The sequence below is a fragment of the Mustela lutreola genome, chromosome 2, assembly GCF_030435805.1.
Source record: "Mustela lutreola isolate mMusLut2 chromosome 2, mMusLut2.pri, whole genome shotgun sequence".
In the NCBI taxonomy this organism is placed as follows: domain Eukaryota; kingdom Metazoa; phylum Chordata; class Mammalia; order Carnivora; family Mustelidae; genus Mustela; species Mustela lutreola.
In genome coordinates, this window is record NC_081291.1 from 25708425 (window position 1) to 25726286 (window position 17862).

At 43.7% G+C, this 17862-nt stretch overlaps 1 protein-coding gene across 3 annotated transcripts in view; it reads right to left on the reverse strand.

Annotated features, from left to right (window-relative positions):
* Window positions 1-17862, reverse strand: part of ARHGEF3 (Rho guanine nucleotide exchange factor 3) — a 314187-nt gene that overhangs the window by 146882 nt on the left and 149443 nt on the right. For all 3 annotated transcript variants that reach the window (XM_059161242.1, XM_059161244.1, XM_059161241.1), the window contains one exon: window positions 1608-1670. In XM_059161242.1, coding sequence (XP_059017225.1) covers window positions 1608-1670 — 63 coding nt within the window. The remainder of the gene's footprint in view (window positions 1-1607; window positions 1671-17862) is intronic.

Genomic DNA, 17862 nt, shown 5'->3' on the forward strand with positions numbered 1-17862 from the left:
TATAATGGCTAAGAGCTCTTTCAATTCAGAAAGTCAATGATCCCAATAATTACCAAAGAATTAAAAACATTCAAACATGCAAAAAAACTTGCTGCTATAGGAAGTTTCATAGACTTCACCTGTCAATAATAAAACATTCAGCAAGTAAAGTAAAACCCAGAAGAACATCATTTTTTTGTCCTGTTACTATGGTATCCAAGTAAACTGGTCCAACGCCATTAATCTGATGGTCTAAAGACTGGAACAAACACCATATGGTGAAAAAAAGATGTCCAAGTACATTAATTAGATGCCAGCTCAGGATCACTCCATCATGGAAATTTGCATCACACAAAATTCTGCAATAATTAAAAATAACTAAAAGCATTGTTTGGACTAGTAAACAAATGTTATTGGATGAGACCCCCATGATCCATGTTCAACAAAGTTTCCGATTTTCACAGTGGTTTTAGAGGACTTGATCTTAAACATCTTTCCCCCCCCCCCAACAAATGAGGAAACTGAGGCCAAGCTTGCACTATTAGTTACAGGCAGAGCCAGGACCATGACTCAGACCTTAAGTCTCAGCACAGAAGCTTTCTCATCTCACAACAATGGCGTCCATGGTTTCTATGGAGGAGAAAGACTGGGGTCTAAAGCTGGATGGATCCACCATGCACAATGAGTGCACTCCAAGGAAGTATACATGATGAATGGATGTGGGGAGCCCTAGAGGACCTGAACACCCACCCACCAGCCCTTCGGTAATGAGTGCAGCAGAAGCCAAGGTTGGCTTCCCAGCTGGGGGGATCAAAGACGCCATACAAAGAAAGCTGCAAAAATTAAGCACCCAGCACACAGTCCCCCAAATTCAAGAAACCTCTTAACCTCTATTAGCACCAGCACTCGACTACCATGTCATTAAATATCTTTAGTAAACTTCAGCACTCGACTACCATGTCATTAAATATCTTTAGTAAACTTCTGCTTTTAAGGAAAAAATACAACAAGGCTCACATTTTGTAGGTGCCTAAGTCTGTACCAGGCAATGAGCTCAGTAGTCTCACTTTTACTGTTTTATTTGACCCTCACAATAATCCTGCCGGGTGAAGCCTTTTCATCTCTATTCTCCAGATGAGAAAATAGAGACAAGGAAAGGTGTCACATTAATGGGAAGAGTAGACTCTTGATTCAAATGAAGATCTGCTAAATCCAAAGTCACTCACTCTGCCACGCTGCTGGAGACTTCTCTCAGCTTTTGGGTACCAGCTGCCCAAGTTGGGCTGACTCATTAACTTCTCTGAAAGGGGGACAAACATCTGACCATCTTCTGGAACCAGCCTCTAAAATTGCATGGTGACATTCATCTAGATTCTCCTCAGATGCACTGATTTCATCATTCATTTTATGAGAGAAAAAAACATGAGCAAGTAAACAACTTGGCTTGCAAGCCAAGTTGGCCGCTCAGCTTTCTCTAGTGAAGTGAAATGTTTAAAAGAGTTTTCCCCAGGTCACAATTTCCATCATCAGTAGCTTGAAGCCCCCTTAAAGCACATGGCATATTAACCAATAGATTCAGAGACGAGAGGTGCTCTCATGGCAGAGCTGGCAGAAAGCAGTGTACTTACACTTATGTCGAGACTACAGAGGCTAACAGCATCTTCATCTTGGGTGCTCTGCTTGCGTTTTCGCTGCAAAAGAAATGAAAAAGTTCAGATGTAGATGGGGATAATGGCTTTGATTAAGGAAAGGGGAAAAAAGCAACCAGTTGAATGGCATATGCAATCCCTGTCATTTCTATCATGTTTCCCCCAATCCTTTAACCAATATATATAAATGAACAATTCCAAGAAAGCCTAAGAAATCACAGGAAGCTTTTAAACTCTAAGATGATTGGTTTTACATTATTGTTCTTATCCCTGCTGCTACAATTTGTTTCTTTTTTTCCTAAATATCTTTATATATCAAGGCTCAGAAATTTAGATACAAAGTTCAGGTTCTGACTAACTTGAAAGAAGAAATTAGACTGGAAAGAAAATCAAATTCACTTAAAGATATTTCATTTTTAGAGCTCTTTGTACTTGGGTAATTTAAATTTGTTCTAAACTTCATCCAGGGTCCTGATATAATCACAGAACCAGACTGCTGTAACAAACCTTAAGACATCATCTCTAGCGTTCCTACTTTATAGCTATAAACACCAAGAAAAATCATTACTTGAATGGAAGAAAATTGAATTTTAAATGACCTTACGACCAAGGAAATCTGTCAGGTTAGATGTGGAAAATATATTTTCTTCTTTTATAAAAGGAAACGAAATTCCATCTACAAACCATAACAAAGCTCATCAGAGATACATTCACCTCTTTTCTACATCGCAGCTCAACCAACCGGGCAAGTATTACATGAGTCCCTAATTTGTGACTTGCTAAGTCTCCTGATCCTACTTGGCAGAAACCTACCAAAGGACCAGAATCACTGGCCCACAGTTCCCATGGAGTCCAGAGACATCTGGAGTCTTCATCCCTAAAAAAGCCCCCCTCTTCTTCCTCCTCCATTCTACCTTGAGCAGGAAAGACAGAGTGTGGAAAGCGACTAGAGCCATCCTTGTTTACCTCACTATAATTGTCCTATTCTTTATTTGCTTCAGTTCAAGGAAGATTGGTTGAGCATCTACCCCAAGCCTGACACTTCATTTGCTCCTGGGACCACAAAGACCAGCAGCATGCACAGTTACAGAACTCACATTCCTGTAGAGGGACAGAATGGAAGGAATGAACTATAATGCAGTACAATCCAAACGCCCTAGGAAAGTCACAACACTTTTCTGAGTTACCCCTTCTCAAGTCTTAAGGTGTGTGTGGGGGTGGGGGGACATTAGCTTCTATTCTCAAAGGGAGAGGAGAAAATATGGTAATGCATTTTACAACTTAGCAGACTGCCTGGTACACAGTGGGTGCTCAAAACATGGGTTCTCCAAAAGCACAGTGAGGAGTAATTAGTTTGGTTTTGGTGGGGGTTGGGGAGGTCTTCTCAGAGGAGGAGACACCTGAAGGAGCCAGAAGGTGAGTAAGAGTTTGCTAGAAAAGATACTGGGTGGGGACTAGAGCCTCTTGTTCCAGAGCCAGCAACCTAGATCTTCAGAACTCCACAGGTGCATGTGATTCAATCCAGAGTAGGGGAGTTCTGGGTCCTATATATTATTCCACTGAGCAGTGGAAAGATTTAGAGATGAATGTCAGGAACCAGGAGGTTTAATCCACCCTCTGGGATGGTGCTCAAGGATCTGCATTAAGGAACTCCATTCTGGGGTTTTGGGTGGGGGGAGCCTTGAGAAGGTGCTGGTAGCCACCCACCATTCGTGAGGATGTTTCATGTTTGCACAGGAACCTGACCCTCTCTGACTCATCCTCTAGTTAAAAGCAGCTCTGTGGTGTCAGTGAAGCCAATTCATTGGTTAATGTCTGTAAGGTGACTTTTTGAGGCAAGTAGGTCAAGGGATCATTTTTGTTGTTGTAGTTTATTTATTCGACACAGAGAGAGAGATCACTAGTAGGCAGAGAAGCAGGCAGACAGAGGGTGAAGCAGGCTCCCTGCCCAGCAAAGAGCCTGATGCAGGGCTAGATCCCAGGACCCAGAGATCATGACCTGAGCCAAAGGCAGAGGCTTAATCCACTAAGCCACCCACGCGCCCCCAAGGAATCATTTCCATGCTAGGGTAAATAAACTGAAGTCAGGGGAGATAAATAATTTGTTCAAAGTTATACGGCTACAGAATCCAGGATTCTAATTCCCTGGGGCAGAACCCTTCACACACATCACTTAGAGCATACTTTGCAAACAGGTTACAACTCATTTGCTCTCTGGAATGTCTGGTAGCATCTGCTTGGAGGGCTGCATTGAGAAAGACTACGTAGCACAGCAAATGGGAGAGAGCTTCAGTCAGTCAGTAACACGTGCGGGGTGTAAGAGAGGGCAACAGACGCTGCTCAGGAAGCCCCTGCCCCTCCTGAGTCTGGCTGCTCTTCCCTTAAGTGGCTACAGTGTTATACCTGGAATCTTGGGAACTGCTGTGAGGGGCTGAGGCTCTGGGATAGTATCTGTAAACGTGCAAATAGTGCCTACTGGGTCAGGCTGCTGTGAGGATCATAGATGATATGCATATAGCAGTCAGAACGAGGCCTGATATACAGTAGGTGCACAATAAATGGCAGCTCCTGTCATGTGTTCCCTAAACTGTAAGCCACACACTTATGTACTGCAACCTGGTATTGTGGGATTATAGAACTTCATGGTGCTACAATTCCATTCCTAGAGCTCAGCAATTTCGTAATTGCTAATCAATGTGCAACACATTGATGGTAACCTGTTACCCCAAGAAGTTCACCCTGGTGAAGGAGAGGGGATAATAAGAGCTTTTTGCCTCATAGGCATCCAGACCAACTCAACACAGGACCCAGCACTGGTCTCCAGAGCACCCGTCACCCCAGACATTTCTACATGCCTCCAGTGTCAAATCCAGAAGACAAATGTCCTCTGGCAGGCTTTTTAATTAAGCCATGGCCAGTTAATCTGGGATAGAATGATCTTGTTTAAAAACCCACACATTTTACAAAATGAAAGCTGAATGGATTATAACGTGGATTTGCTTTTCAATTTCTGTTACAGGGGGTGGTAACTGGTCACCGGCAGCAACAAAGAAGGAGCGTGATGTTTAAATTCTGGGCCTGAAGCAAAAATTTCACAAAGTATTGCTTAGTCATTTGTTCATTTGCTTTATGCTCACCAAACACTCTGATGGGCAAAGCCCTGCTACGGGTCTGGGGAGACAGCAGTGAATGAGCCAGTCATGCTCCTTGCCCACTAATGGGAGCTAAAAAGAAAACAAAATAATTACCAATTATGATCTCTGCTGAGAATGAGTCAGATGAAGAGCTGAGACGGAGACTAGCAAAGGAGACCTAGTTTAGAATGATAATTTAATTTAATATTTTGCTTTCTGGTTTTTGGTTGACCTTCTCCTCAGACATGAGCCCATGAAGGCAAGACTTGGTCTGTCCAGGTCACATTTCAGAACCTGGTGCAGTATCTGGTGCATGGCCGACTCCGCTTATAATAGTATTTGATTGTTTTGTTGATGCCATTAGTCCTGCTCCTTTTGAGAAGCTTGTCATCTTTACCAATTACCCAGCTCCAAGAGGGGTGCAGGGAGTTGAGGGAACCAAATGGGCTCCCCTTCCGCCAGACTGGCCAGCCCAGTCAATTCAGGGGATGAAGGTCCCACACATGCACTGCACACCCCACCCAAGAGCTTCACAGAAGAAATCCCCAGTGGGAAATTTAAATCTGGAGACACAGACAAATGAGCATCTCAGAAAGCAGAGGGTGGCAGGACACTGCACTCATTTTGAACTTCACCAAAAGGACTGATAATGATAATAATCAGCTTTAGACTATGAAAACTCACTACATGTCGATCACAGAATTAAACCTTCACATGTGTGATCTGATTTAATCCTTACGACCACCTCAGGAGGTGGGCAGGAATAAGTATTATCCCCATTTTGCAGAGGAGGAGATGGATGCTCAGAGAGGCAGGGACTTGCCCAAAGTTCAATAATGAGCAAGAGCAGAGCCTGGGTTCATTGGGCTCCAAGCTATGTGTTTCCCAACTGCACTGTTCTGTCCCAGACTCTGGAAGGTCTAGGAAAGTGTTGAGCACAAGGAGTTTGGGAGGAAACTTATTCTACCAACTTATTCTAACTTATTCTACCAAAGAACTGGCCTTAAGTCACCTGGGTGACTCAGTCACTTTAGTGTCCAACTCTTGATTTGGGCTCAGGTCATGGTCTCAGGATTGTGAGACCAAGCCCCACATCTAGCTCCATGCTGGGTTGAAGCCTGCTTTAAGATTCTCTCTCTCCCGCCTCTGCCCCTCTCCCTTCCCTCTCTAAAAAAATTAGAAACAAAAAACAAAAAACAAAAAACAAAAAAAACAAGAAAATACATTGAAGAAAGTACAGCTAGGTAACATTCTGAGGTCCTTTCTAGTTTTAAAACTATCACTGCCTGCTCTCAGGTAGGCTACGGATGAACCAAGTCACCATTTTACTTCCCCTGTATGTCGGAAACCATGGGCAGGTTACTGGGGGGAGCGGGGGTTCCTAGGCATGAAGGACACAGTGTGAATTGTCTGCATTTACACACTTGGCCTCACATGTTCTCATCAGCCAACTGGAGGAGCCATGGACCCACCCTGTTATTCTTGTTCAGTTTACTGAAGCGAATGCACAGTCCACTTCCCTCTCAACCGTGAAAACAAAGTGCCTTGGGTGCTGTCATCTACGCTGATTTGAGCACATGACTTTAAACCCCAGTGCTCTGTGCAGCGGGGCTATGAATGATTTTTGAATGAGTGACTGAAAGAAAGAATGAATAAAGGAGACCAGTGTTTCCGAGGTGACACCCTTCCCTTCCGCTAACCACCTGGCTGCCAAAATTACATCAAAACCTCAAAAGCAAAGATCACTGAAAGCTGACACGCTTCAACCTCAGATTTCCCTGGAGACTCAAACCCTTCACATTTAAGCTACAACTCTTGCTTTTCAAATAGGAAAGGTTGTTGTTTGTTTGTTTCCTTACCAGTGAGGGCATTTATTTTCCTTAAAATACATAGACATTTAAAGAAATCATGGTTGTTCAAGCATTGGTCCAAGTGGGATACTGGGGACTGCCACTCCTCCTGTGAGAAAAGAATGGCAGATCTGTTCAAGGGTGAGGCACACCCATGACCAGAGCATCTATCCGGGCACTGCCCTCCGCAGGAGCATGGAGAGTCAGTCTCTGTGCTTCGGGATCAAGGAATCCAAGTATGATAACACCTCAACTGAAAGGGACCAGTCAAAGGAACCACATTATAAGTGAACTTAATGGGCACCTGAACCCTTTGTCTGAACACCTGGGTGCCTGTCTGGGACAGGCAGGAAGGGCAGTCACAGAGGGGAATTTATGGGAACAGAGGGTCTGAATGTACAATTTGATTCCTTAGCCCCACAGGTTACATAGGCAGGCAAGCACTTTCTAGAGGTGCTTGGGTGCTGGAAAAACTCATGCTTCTTGAATCAAAAAACAAGCAGGAGGCTCCTTTGTTAATTTTCAATAGAGCAAAGCCCTCAGTACGTTTGGATGTGAGGTCTGATGGGTATGTCTGGATGGATCGAGTGGACTCTGTCTGAGACTCACTACTCGTAACACCACCCTGCTAACACCAACCTTAGATCTTCACCTGTGCCCCTTCAGCCCACTCTCATGAAGCATCATGTCTATGGCCATATCACCCTGAACACGCCCGATCTCATCTTATGAAGCATCACTGTTCTTCAGGCCACTCAATGGCCATCTCCTTTAGATCCAGTTACCTTCTAATAGCACAAGGCAGACCACTAAATCTCATTAGTAAATGGTCCAGAAACAACTATCAATATTCAGAAGAGCTGGTCCAAGGGGTGACTGGATGGCTCTGTCAGTTAACCACTCTACTCTTGATTTTGGCTCAGGTCATGATCTCAGGGTCATGGGATTAAGCCCCACATGGGGTTCTGCGCTCAGTGGGGAGTCTGCTTCCCTCCCTCTCCCTCTGCCCTCTCCGCAGATGCGCTCTTTCTTCTCTCCCTTCCTTTCTAAAAATAAATAAATACATAAATCTTAAAGAGGAAGAAGATGGGGGCGCCTGGGTGGCTCAGTGGATTGAGCCGCTGCCTTCGGCTCGGGTCATGATCTCAGTGTCCTGGGATCGAGCCCCGCATCAGGCTCTCTGCTCAGCAGGGAGCCTGCTTCCCCCTCTGTCTCTGCCTGCCTCTCTGCCTACTTGTGATCTCTCTCTCTGTCAAATAAAATAAATAAAATATTTAAAAAAAAAAAAAGAGGAAGAAGATGATGATAATGATGAAGAAGAAGAAGGAGGAGGAGGAGTAAGAGAAGAGGAAGAAAGAGAAAAAGGCTAAGAGGGGGGGCAGGGGGAGAAGAAGAAGACCTGGTCCAGGCCTGACTTATCCTTACTTACTGACTTATCCTTACTGGGCTCAGCTTCCATTCTCTCTAGGCTCAAATCTTGGGATCCTTCGAGGTGTTAAGCCTCAGAATCCAAGAAGCATCACTGGGTGCTTTCTAATACACAAGGAAAGGGAAGTGCTAAGCACGGTGCCCACTGTTTAGAGGACTCTTCCAGCTAAGCTTCACTTTAACCCAGTTTAAAAACGCACTGCTGTTCGTTTTACAGTGAGGGACACTGGAGCTCACTCAACATCACAAAACTAGTAAATACTAAGAGAGGGATTCCTCTCTGGGCCAGCCTCACTCCCAAACCACTGACCTTTCTGCCACACAATGCTGTTTCTCTTTTTATTTTTTTTTTTTAAGATTTTATTTATTTATTTGACAGAGATCACAAGCAGGCAGAGAGGCAGACAGGGGGTGGGGGAAGCAGGCTCCCTGCTGAGCAGAGAGCCCGATGCGGGGTTCGATCCCAGGACCCCGAGATCATGACCTGAGCTGAAGGCCGAGGCTTAATCCGCTGAGCCACCCAGGTGCCCCTGCTTCTCTTTTTATATTGTTTAAAAACAACATGTGCTCTATTTAAATTATTATATTAAGAATATATCATACATTTAAACACTTATTTAACATAATACATGTTTTAAAAACAATATAAAAAGGCTCCCAGGGCATTTGTGAGCCTCTGTACCTGAAGGAGATTAGGAGCACAAAGGAGAGAGACCTGAGTTCAAAGTCCCGTTCCACCATTTGCTGTGTGGTGTGATCAAGTTACTTCTTCATCCCTTCATTCGTTCAACAGTTATTTATCCAGGACCAAGCATGGGCCAGCCCGTTGTCAAATGTGGGGATCTGTAAACGTCTCTAAAACGCTTCTACAGGCTTTGATTTCTCCATCCCAGCTCTATTCTAAGGATTGAAGGACAGAAAATATTTTGAACTGGGCCAGGCAAAAGGCATAAGATTAAAACATTGTCGTTATTATTGCTACTGCGGCTCTCCCCCTGATTACTATTATAACTGCTGTCCCTGCTGTTTTGTTGTTATTTGACATTGCGAGGTGGGCAGGGTAGGCACCAGAGATGGGGATCCCGTGGGACGGTGGGTGACCTAGCGGGGACATGGCCTGACCCTCCTCCAACCACCCACGTCACATGGCGGGGGGGCTCTACGTGGACTCTCTCCGGATACCTCTAGTCACGTCTGCAGTGTCCCCACTGCTCTCACAGAGACAGGGCAAATGCGAGGTCTGACTTCATTTTAAATGGCTGAGATTGAATTGATTAGTGTTGGAACAGCCCTGTGATTTAATCACAGGGTTTTTCTATTTAATAACCAAGTGACCAGAGCAGCAAAAAAGGCACTGATGGAGGGAGTGCAGCTCCCGACCTGACAGCAAATGGCCCCTGATTAGTCGTTTGTAATTATTAAATTCAAACCAGATCTCAAACCTTTTTGATTTATCTCTCTGCTGGCAAACAGCTTTGGTGATTTCGGAGGCTTAATGCCTCCCTTTTATCTGTGCCTTCTTGGGGGAGAGATTAGCAGAAGGATTTTGTGTTCTTGTAGTTGGCCTTAGCTGGAGCTGGACTCCCTAAACTCACGTTTGAGCAGAGCATGGATCCACATTCTGTTTCTCTCTTGTCTGAAGCTCCAAGGATGAGCCAGACAGAGGGACCCTTCCTCCATTTTTAATACGCTATTGGTGGGTTTTCCTCCTTATTTTTAAAACATCCTTCTCTAGCACCCAGGAACCCTGAGCCTTTTTTCTAGACTTTTCCATGTCCTCACAGGGTTGCAAACCTGGAAATCATGGTTCTCTCTGAGCCACGGGGAAATAAATCTTTACTCACATGAAATATAAGTTTGCATGCAGATGCCATTAACTATAGTTTGGTGATGTTAAGGGGGCACTAAAGTCAGATATGGTGGCCTCATACCCTAATTATGCCCTTTATTTGTTGTAGAACCTTAAGCACATCATTTCACCTCTCCACACCTGAATCTCCCCGTCTATAAAACACGGGGAGTACAAATGCTACTATGAGAGTTAACTATAGCAATGTGGGTAAAGAGCTTAGCACAGTGCCTGGCACACAGGAACGTCTCAAGTATTTTTTGGTAAAATTTTATTTATTTATTTGACAGAGAGAGAGAGAGATCACAAGTAGGGAGAGCAGCAGGCAGAGAGAGAGGTGGAATCAGTCTTCCTGCTGAGCAGGGAGCCTAATGCAGGGCTTGATCCCAGGACCCTGAGATCAGGACCTGAGCCAAAGGCAGACACTTAACCAACTGAGCCACCCAGGTACCCCAGGAATGGCTCAAGTATTAACTCATTAGTAGCAGAAGCCATTGCAGCAGTAACAGCAAGTGAGAGCAGGACACCAAAGGAAAAAAGAAATCACAGAGAAAATACATAAAATGTATAAGTGTCTACCCATAAGTTAACTTGATTTTGGCAAACTGGGAAAAGCCTCAATTATTGATTTTGGCCACGGAACACCTGGCCCTTAGCTTGTTTGGAAGCAGAGATGAAGTCGTCTTGGCGAATGAAAGGTCCTTCTCTCCCGTGGGAAGAAAAACATGTCCAGCCAGACAAATGGGAGGAGGGAAAAGCCAGCCAGCAGGCTGCCACCACCAGCCCTGCTAAGCAACGGGCAGTGAGATTCACTGTCATTTCTCAAACACAGACCACTTTTCCCTCCAAAACACTCATGGCCAGAGGAGCAGGTAAGGAGACAGAAAATTTGTCTACCCAGGGCAGAGGGCTGGTGAGTATGTTTTCCAGAAAGATTATCCTAGAAAAACTTCATGATGGGGAACAGTTTAAAGTGGGAGAAGGGCTGTCATTCACAAAGATTTTCAACAATAGGATTTGACAAGAACCACAAAATTGAATTAACACAGAACTCTTTTCTTGACCTTCTAACAATTACTATAAATATTTTATTTTTTTTTCTACTGGATCTCAGGTGCACTGAGTCAGACTAATCACTGAAGTCCTTGGTTCATGACAGATTACAATCACTGGTGCTTCCCCAGCCCCTTTTTTAATATGTTTATTCATTCTTTTTTAACAGCTAATGAATGCCCATTTATTAAAATTCTTTGCATATGGAATGGTTTGAAGCCCTTATCAAAATATTGTTCATATAGTTTAGGGACTGTCCGAACAATTGCTTTATTTCTAGATAATTACTGTATGTAACCCATCAACTTAGATAGTCCAACTGTACAATTCAGAGTCAAATATGCTTATGGCCCGTGGTAATACTGGGAATCCAGTTTTACAAGGAGAGTTCTCCTTTCCATACTCATTTGTGTTCCTGCCCTTCCCTATCTAGAAAGTCCCCAAATGCATCCCATGTATTCCCAAGTAGGTCCCCAGCTGCTAACAGGCAAGCATTTAACCATAGGGAGAGCAAGGTTTCCCTCTAGCCACTGGCCTCTGGACCATCTACTTCTGGGGGCACCCTGACATACAAAGCAGAGACAAAGAACATCAGAGAAACGGCTGTACCTGTTAAGAGGCTCTGTAAATCCTGAGAACTCATCAGGACCGCCCTTTATATATAAAAAAGTTTCCCTGGCAGAACCATAAGGTACGACCTATCGGATTAGAACTCCTTCCCTTCCCTGGGTTTATAAGATAACTGTCTATCAAGAATCCACTGTATGGGGGCGCCTGGGAGGCTCAGTCGGTTGAATGCCTGCCTCTGGCTTAGGCCATGATTCCAGGGCGCTGGGATCGAGTCCTGAGTCGGGCTCCCTGCACAGCCAGAACCTGCTTCTCCCTCTGCCTGCTGCTCCCCCTGCTTGTGCATGCTCTCTCTCACTCTTTGTCAAATAAATAAATAAACAAATAATCCACTGAATCCTGGGTACTTTCCCTATGTGACATCCAACCTTTACAGCAGTATGAAGAAATGATTACACATGAGGAAGTTGAGGCTTAAAGAGTTTAAATGACTCATTAAGGCTGCTCTGTAAGTGCACAAAACCAAGGTTTTATATCAGCTCTGGCTATCTGTGTAGCCAGTACAGCCGGCCCACATTCCCAGGAAGTCACTATGCCCCTGCATTATGGGGCTTTCAACAGGCCAGAAATGCCCGGGATTTAATGCCTTCCAGAGCAGCCCTCAACCTGTGAGGTACTGGAGTTGGTATGTAAATAGCCCAGCTTCCTACAGTGTGGAGGGACAACTCTTAGGTGTTGTCTCAGTCCACCAAGGAGTTTAAAAAGCTCTCATGCCTGGCTTTCCCAGGGATTCTGAACATTAAGAGTTTCAAAAGCACCCCAGGTCATTCTAATGTGCAGTAAAGTTTGAGAACCACTGTCTCAGATAGTGTCCCAGAACCCCCCCACCCCAGGGCCGAGCTCCAGCTGCCCACAGAGCTAACCTGTTCCTGACTCCTTCCTCTACCAGCTTCCTTCCCTTCCCTGCCTCTTCCCTGTTCCTTCACGGGGGCTTCTGGAGATCGCTTCCCGAATAAACTACCTGCACTTGTATCCGGGTCTGTTTTTGTGGGACTGAGCAGAAGATAAGCTGAATATAGCTTTGTGCTTCTAACACTGGAAGTGTAGCAGGAGGCAGATGAAGCCACAGAATAAACACACTTCATCAACTTGACTTTTCAGGAAGCCATGCCAGCCATTATTTGTGTATTTCAACAAGAACAGAATGTCAATCTACATGAGAGTTTAAAGATAAGTCTGGGAAGAAATTTAAAATCAAGTGACCTTCACATCAATCTTCCCTCATACAAGACACACAAAGGGCTGAGTTCGCTTCCCCTCTGATCAGAGGTTGGGAAGGGTCCAGACGCCAGAGAGAGTCACAGTTCCTCCTTCTCCTGGCTGCACGGTCCACTCATACAGTTCTCCTCCAGCAGAGAGGAGTCCTGGTAAGGCTCTACCAGGGGGCTTCCATATACTTTTACCAAGATCCATGCACAAGGATGTTTACTGTAGTATTATTAGTTACAACAGCAAGATACTGGGAACAAAATGTCCACCAAAAGAGACTGGTTAAATAAAACTAGCCCATCTGTATAATAAGAAATACAGTGTTATTAGAAAGAATAGTGTAGAGCCATACAATATATGGAAGGACCTCCAGGATGTACTGAGTCACCAAAATGAAAATAATAGAATAATAATAAATAGTATCCACAGCATTTTTTCCTGCTGTGTCAAATTCTTAAAACTAAAAGAGAACAAATACATACTCTCATGTACCTATATACATACATCCTGATATATGTATTGAACTTTTTTCTGTAAGGAAGCACATGAAACTGGGAATAGATCTGATCATGTCTATATGTCATTGTATTAATGCTGTTATAGGTAATCTGGGTACTGAGACAACTGTCCTTTCAGTAATGGTTGTTTTCTTCTTTATATATCTCTGTACTAAAGCAAGATGACATACTGAAAACTTTTTAAAATAGATTTATGTAGGTAGATTGGAATTGGAGGCATCAGAATGAATTCGTGGTTATACACACACACACACACACTCTCTCTCTCTCTCTCTTATATTTTTTCCCTACTTCTATCTATTGAGAGGTGTAAAAGCATTGATACCCTCGCAGCTTTGAACACACCAAGCACCCAGACCTTGGTTTCTAAATACTATTCTCCACTAAAAGGACCCAAGGAAACTTGGAGAAAAGGCTGGTTCCAGAGCTAGGGCAGGGAAAATACAAATGAACCTGGAACATCTTTTTGTATTAGGAAGGAATGAAGTGCTCTAAGAATGACGGATCCCAGCTTGTAGGGATCTCACCAGTCACATCGGAGACAATCTCAGCATCAGATGAATGATGATAGTAATAGACCATAACCCACCAAATAAAACAGGAATCCAGGAGCCCATGCTGACATAAACAATTGAATGAATAAACGGCTGAGAAGGGAAATCTCTTCTGTACAGTTGGAACACTAATAAATAGAGATGAGATGATGAAGCATCAGCAGGTGCCAAAACTAGCAGGTTAACACTTCAAGACAAAGAGGATTCTTTTATAGCTTCAATTTACTTGTTACCTAAAAAGGGTAAAAATCAGAATTTCACAATGGAGAAACTTACAAGATGCCACTTGAACTAAGTAATCAAAGCTAATGTCACCAATTCTGGTATCACAAGTCCTCTGATGTGACGCACTGAGAAAGGCATCATATCACTCCTATAAATGTTCCTTTGAAAAATGCACAGCCTAAAAAAGTATGCTCCCATAACTCTAGATACTTTTTAAATGCATAATCCCAATCTAAACATATATGAAACATTTGATAAACCCACACTGAGAGACGCCATATAACATAACTGGTCTCTATTCTTTAAAACTCTCAAAATCAAGAAATACCAAGAAATCCTGGGGAACTCTTCCAGATTAAAGGAGGCTAAAGAATACCTAAGAGTAAATGCAATGCAAGACCTGGAATTGGATTCTGGACCAGAAAAAACAATAGCTGTAAAATACTGTGGCCATTGGCAAATTTCAAAAAACAATGCATTAGTTAAAAAATTCTGTCAATATTAAATTTTCTGTTTTTGATAATTTGATACTGTAAGAGAGGATGCTCTTTTTCTTACACTGAAATATTTGGCATAATGGGACATAGTGTCTGTAACTCAGTCTCAAACAGAGACAGAAAAAAACTTACATATATGTATTATATAAATGTATACTATACACACACACACACACACATATTCTCTGCATGTGTGTGTATATACATATCCCTCCCCTTGAAACAATGTAAATGAATATGCCAACAACCTCTCTTAACCTAGCTCTTCTGAATGTTGCCTCAGGAGGCACCTGCAGCCTCAGGAAAAGCCATAGACTATCCATGTGCCAAAGACCTCTTATCCAGAGTTCATTAGCCCCAATTTTCAGAGCAGTCATTGCTAACTTGAGAATAAGTCTGGCAAAAGTCTGCAGAATAGCCATCAGGACAGTAATGCGAAAGCCAGTTACCATTTTTGATGGGATCTCTGGAAAGATGTTGGCTGTGATTAGAGGGACATTTTCCTTCTGCAGCCGTCTCTGAAAGTGGAGGAGGGCCTCACCACAAACCCAAATTACAGGAGGGAGTTGAAGGGCCCCCAAATACCAGGGACATGCAGGTATTCAGGGCTCCCCTTTTTCATGGCACTATCAGGTTTTGAGTAAAAAGCAAAAGTTGTGGTGAGCCACAGATGAGCTGCAGGGAGTGGCGGAAGTACTCGGTGCTAAATTTTCTAATCCTAAATTTTTGCTTCAAAACCCATCCCAATCACTTTTATCCTGAAGTCTGAAACCAAGGTCTGGATTTTGCAGAATTAAAGCATATTTATCCAGCATTTAATCTATTTCCCAGAAAATCAGTGTTTTGTGAATAGAGTTCTTTCATGCCCAGAACTTCCCTGGACATTTCCAAGGAGTAACCCAACACACAGAAAAGGCTCAACAAATGTTTGTAGACTGACACATGTGAACAAGTGAATACAGTTGCCCACACAAAGGCAAGTATAAGGCTATATAGACTTTCCTGTCAGGAAAATAAAAATACCAAGAAGTCTATCCATAAAATTTCACTTTTGTATCTCAGGTCCACAATATTCGATTCCAACAACAGAAACTTGGGAAGGGCGAAACTCACATAAAAGAATTTCACTGTATGGGTCCATTCATTCAACAAATACTTCATTGAGCACATATTATGTGGTAGGCATTATGCATGTTAGATACATTGCTTAACAAAAGAGAAAACGGTGCCTGCCCTCAGAAACAATATAGTCTAGTTGGGGACGGAGAGTCAAGTAGGTGACAGAGATAATAAACCAGTAAGCAAACAAACAAGCTAGTTTTAGTGTACCAAGAGTTATGAAGAAAGTAAACCAGGGTAATAGGAAACCTTTGAAAGAGGATAGAGGCGACACTAGACAGAGATGTCAAAGAGACTGCCTGGAAAACAGACATTTGGAAAGAAACTTAAGTGACGGTACTGGAGCTAACCCAGCAATGATCTGGGTATGTGAGGAGGAAGAGTTTCTTTTTTAAAAAAATTTATTTATTTATTGAGAGATTGAGAGAGCATTCATGAGCAGTGGGGAGGGGCAGAAGGATAGGGAAAGAGAGAATCTCTAGCAAACTCTCCATTGAATATGAGCCCCCCCCCCACAACCCCCTGCAGGCACATTTCACAATCCTGAGATCCTGACGTGAGGAGAATCAAGAGCCCAACGCTTAACCAACTGAACCACCCAGACCTCCGGAGAAGGAAGAGTTTCTAAAGGCCTCTCATCATTAAAGGTTCCAGTTCTCTCCTCTCACAAGTTCCTCGACACAACACCTGATGCTTTTTCTAATGGATCAATGCCCTTGTACATGTGGGGTTCCCATACCTGACCCCTGTTCTGGTTGGGCAGTGCCCAGGCATATGATCGTCTACATGGAACTGTGGCAATTTTCCTTCTTAGTTTATTTAAAAAGGAAACAGGGGTGAATATCTATTCTTCCTCCTTTGTGTTATTTCTAGCCATGAAAAAAGTCCTGAATTTCTGAAGACTTGTTAATTTCCTCTAAGACCCTGCACAAAATCGGGTTGTGGCCCACCTCCCATCTCCACCCTTGTTCTCTCCGCTCTGAGCTCCGGCCTCCTGTGATCCCAGCTCCTCTTCCTCCACGCCCCCTCATGCCTGGAGCCCTCTCCCTTCCCCCCTTTCTCTCCGTTAATCATCTTTCAAACACCAGCCTCGTCAAGGAAGTATTCCAGGATGGTTACAAACCAGATCGAATCTCCCAGCTACATTGTCTCAGCATCATGCATTTCTTCTCTGTTGTACTAACCCATCAAAGTGTCGCCATTTACTTGTGTGATTCCTTGATTAATGTGTCTCCTCCCTCAGAGCTGAGTTCAATAAGGGCAGAAACCAGATCAACTTTCACACACTGTGGCACCTCTAGCACCTTCCACTGTGAGGGAAAACAGAGTGGAATGCTTTGTTGTCACTATCTTGAAATTCTTATAAATTTTTTTAACAATTTTTTAAATGTCCAGAGCATTTTTATTCTGCTCTGGACTGCACAAATTATGTAGCCAGTCCTGAAAAAGGAAGAATGTATAAGGACACTTCTGTGATGGGTACTCATTCTGACGCAACTTCCAGGTTCTAAGGCCACCATCCCTAAAAACCCAAAGCAAGTTTGATGTCTAGGCATCTATGCATTCAAATATTACACATATATTTGCTGGGCAACTCTTCTTGCCCACAGAGTGGAGCCTTTCCGAACACAGAGCCCTGTCCATGAAGCTGGCCCGACTCCTGCCTTCCCCTTGGAGGTCCTGATCCCGTGTCGCTTACAGATGATTCTGACTCTTGTGATATATCCTAGGGTACAGGTCACCCTGGACTTTACCACTCTCTGAACAGCCTAGGTTTCATGGGACAGGACCTCTCTGGCATGGGTCCAATCCTGAAGACAAGAAATTCTTTCCCTGTTTGAACTTCAGTTCTGCCTTTTGGCTCAAGTCAAAACAGAAACTCTATCTTGCAGAAGCACCTTTTTAATCTCCCTGATTTTGAAGTCCTGGTTCTCCTCAGGATGCTGTAAGAGTTTGCCAGAAATGGCTCCCTGAGTTTGGCAATACTTGCCTGCTGGGTTTCAGCCAGGCCTTTCGTCCCTGCGTCTGTAAATGTTTACGTCAGGAGCCACAGACCCACAGTGTTGTTCGACTCCCTGGACATCTCCCGCTGGTGAACAACCGATGAATGCCACACAATGAATTAAATTTACAGGCAAATTCAGGAACACCAAGTTTGTCAGCATATCGTA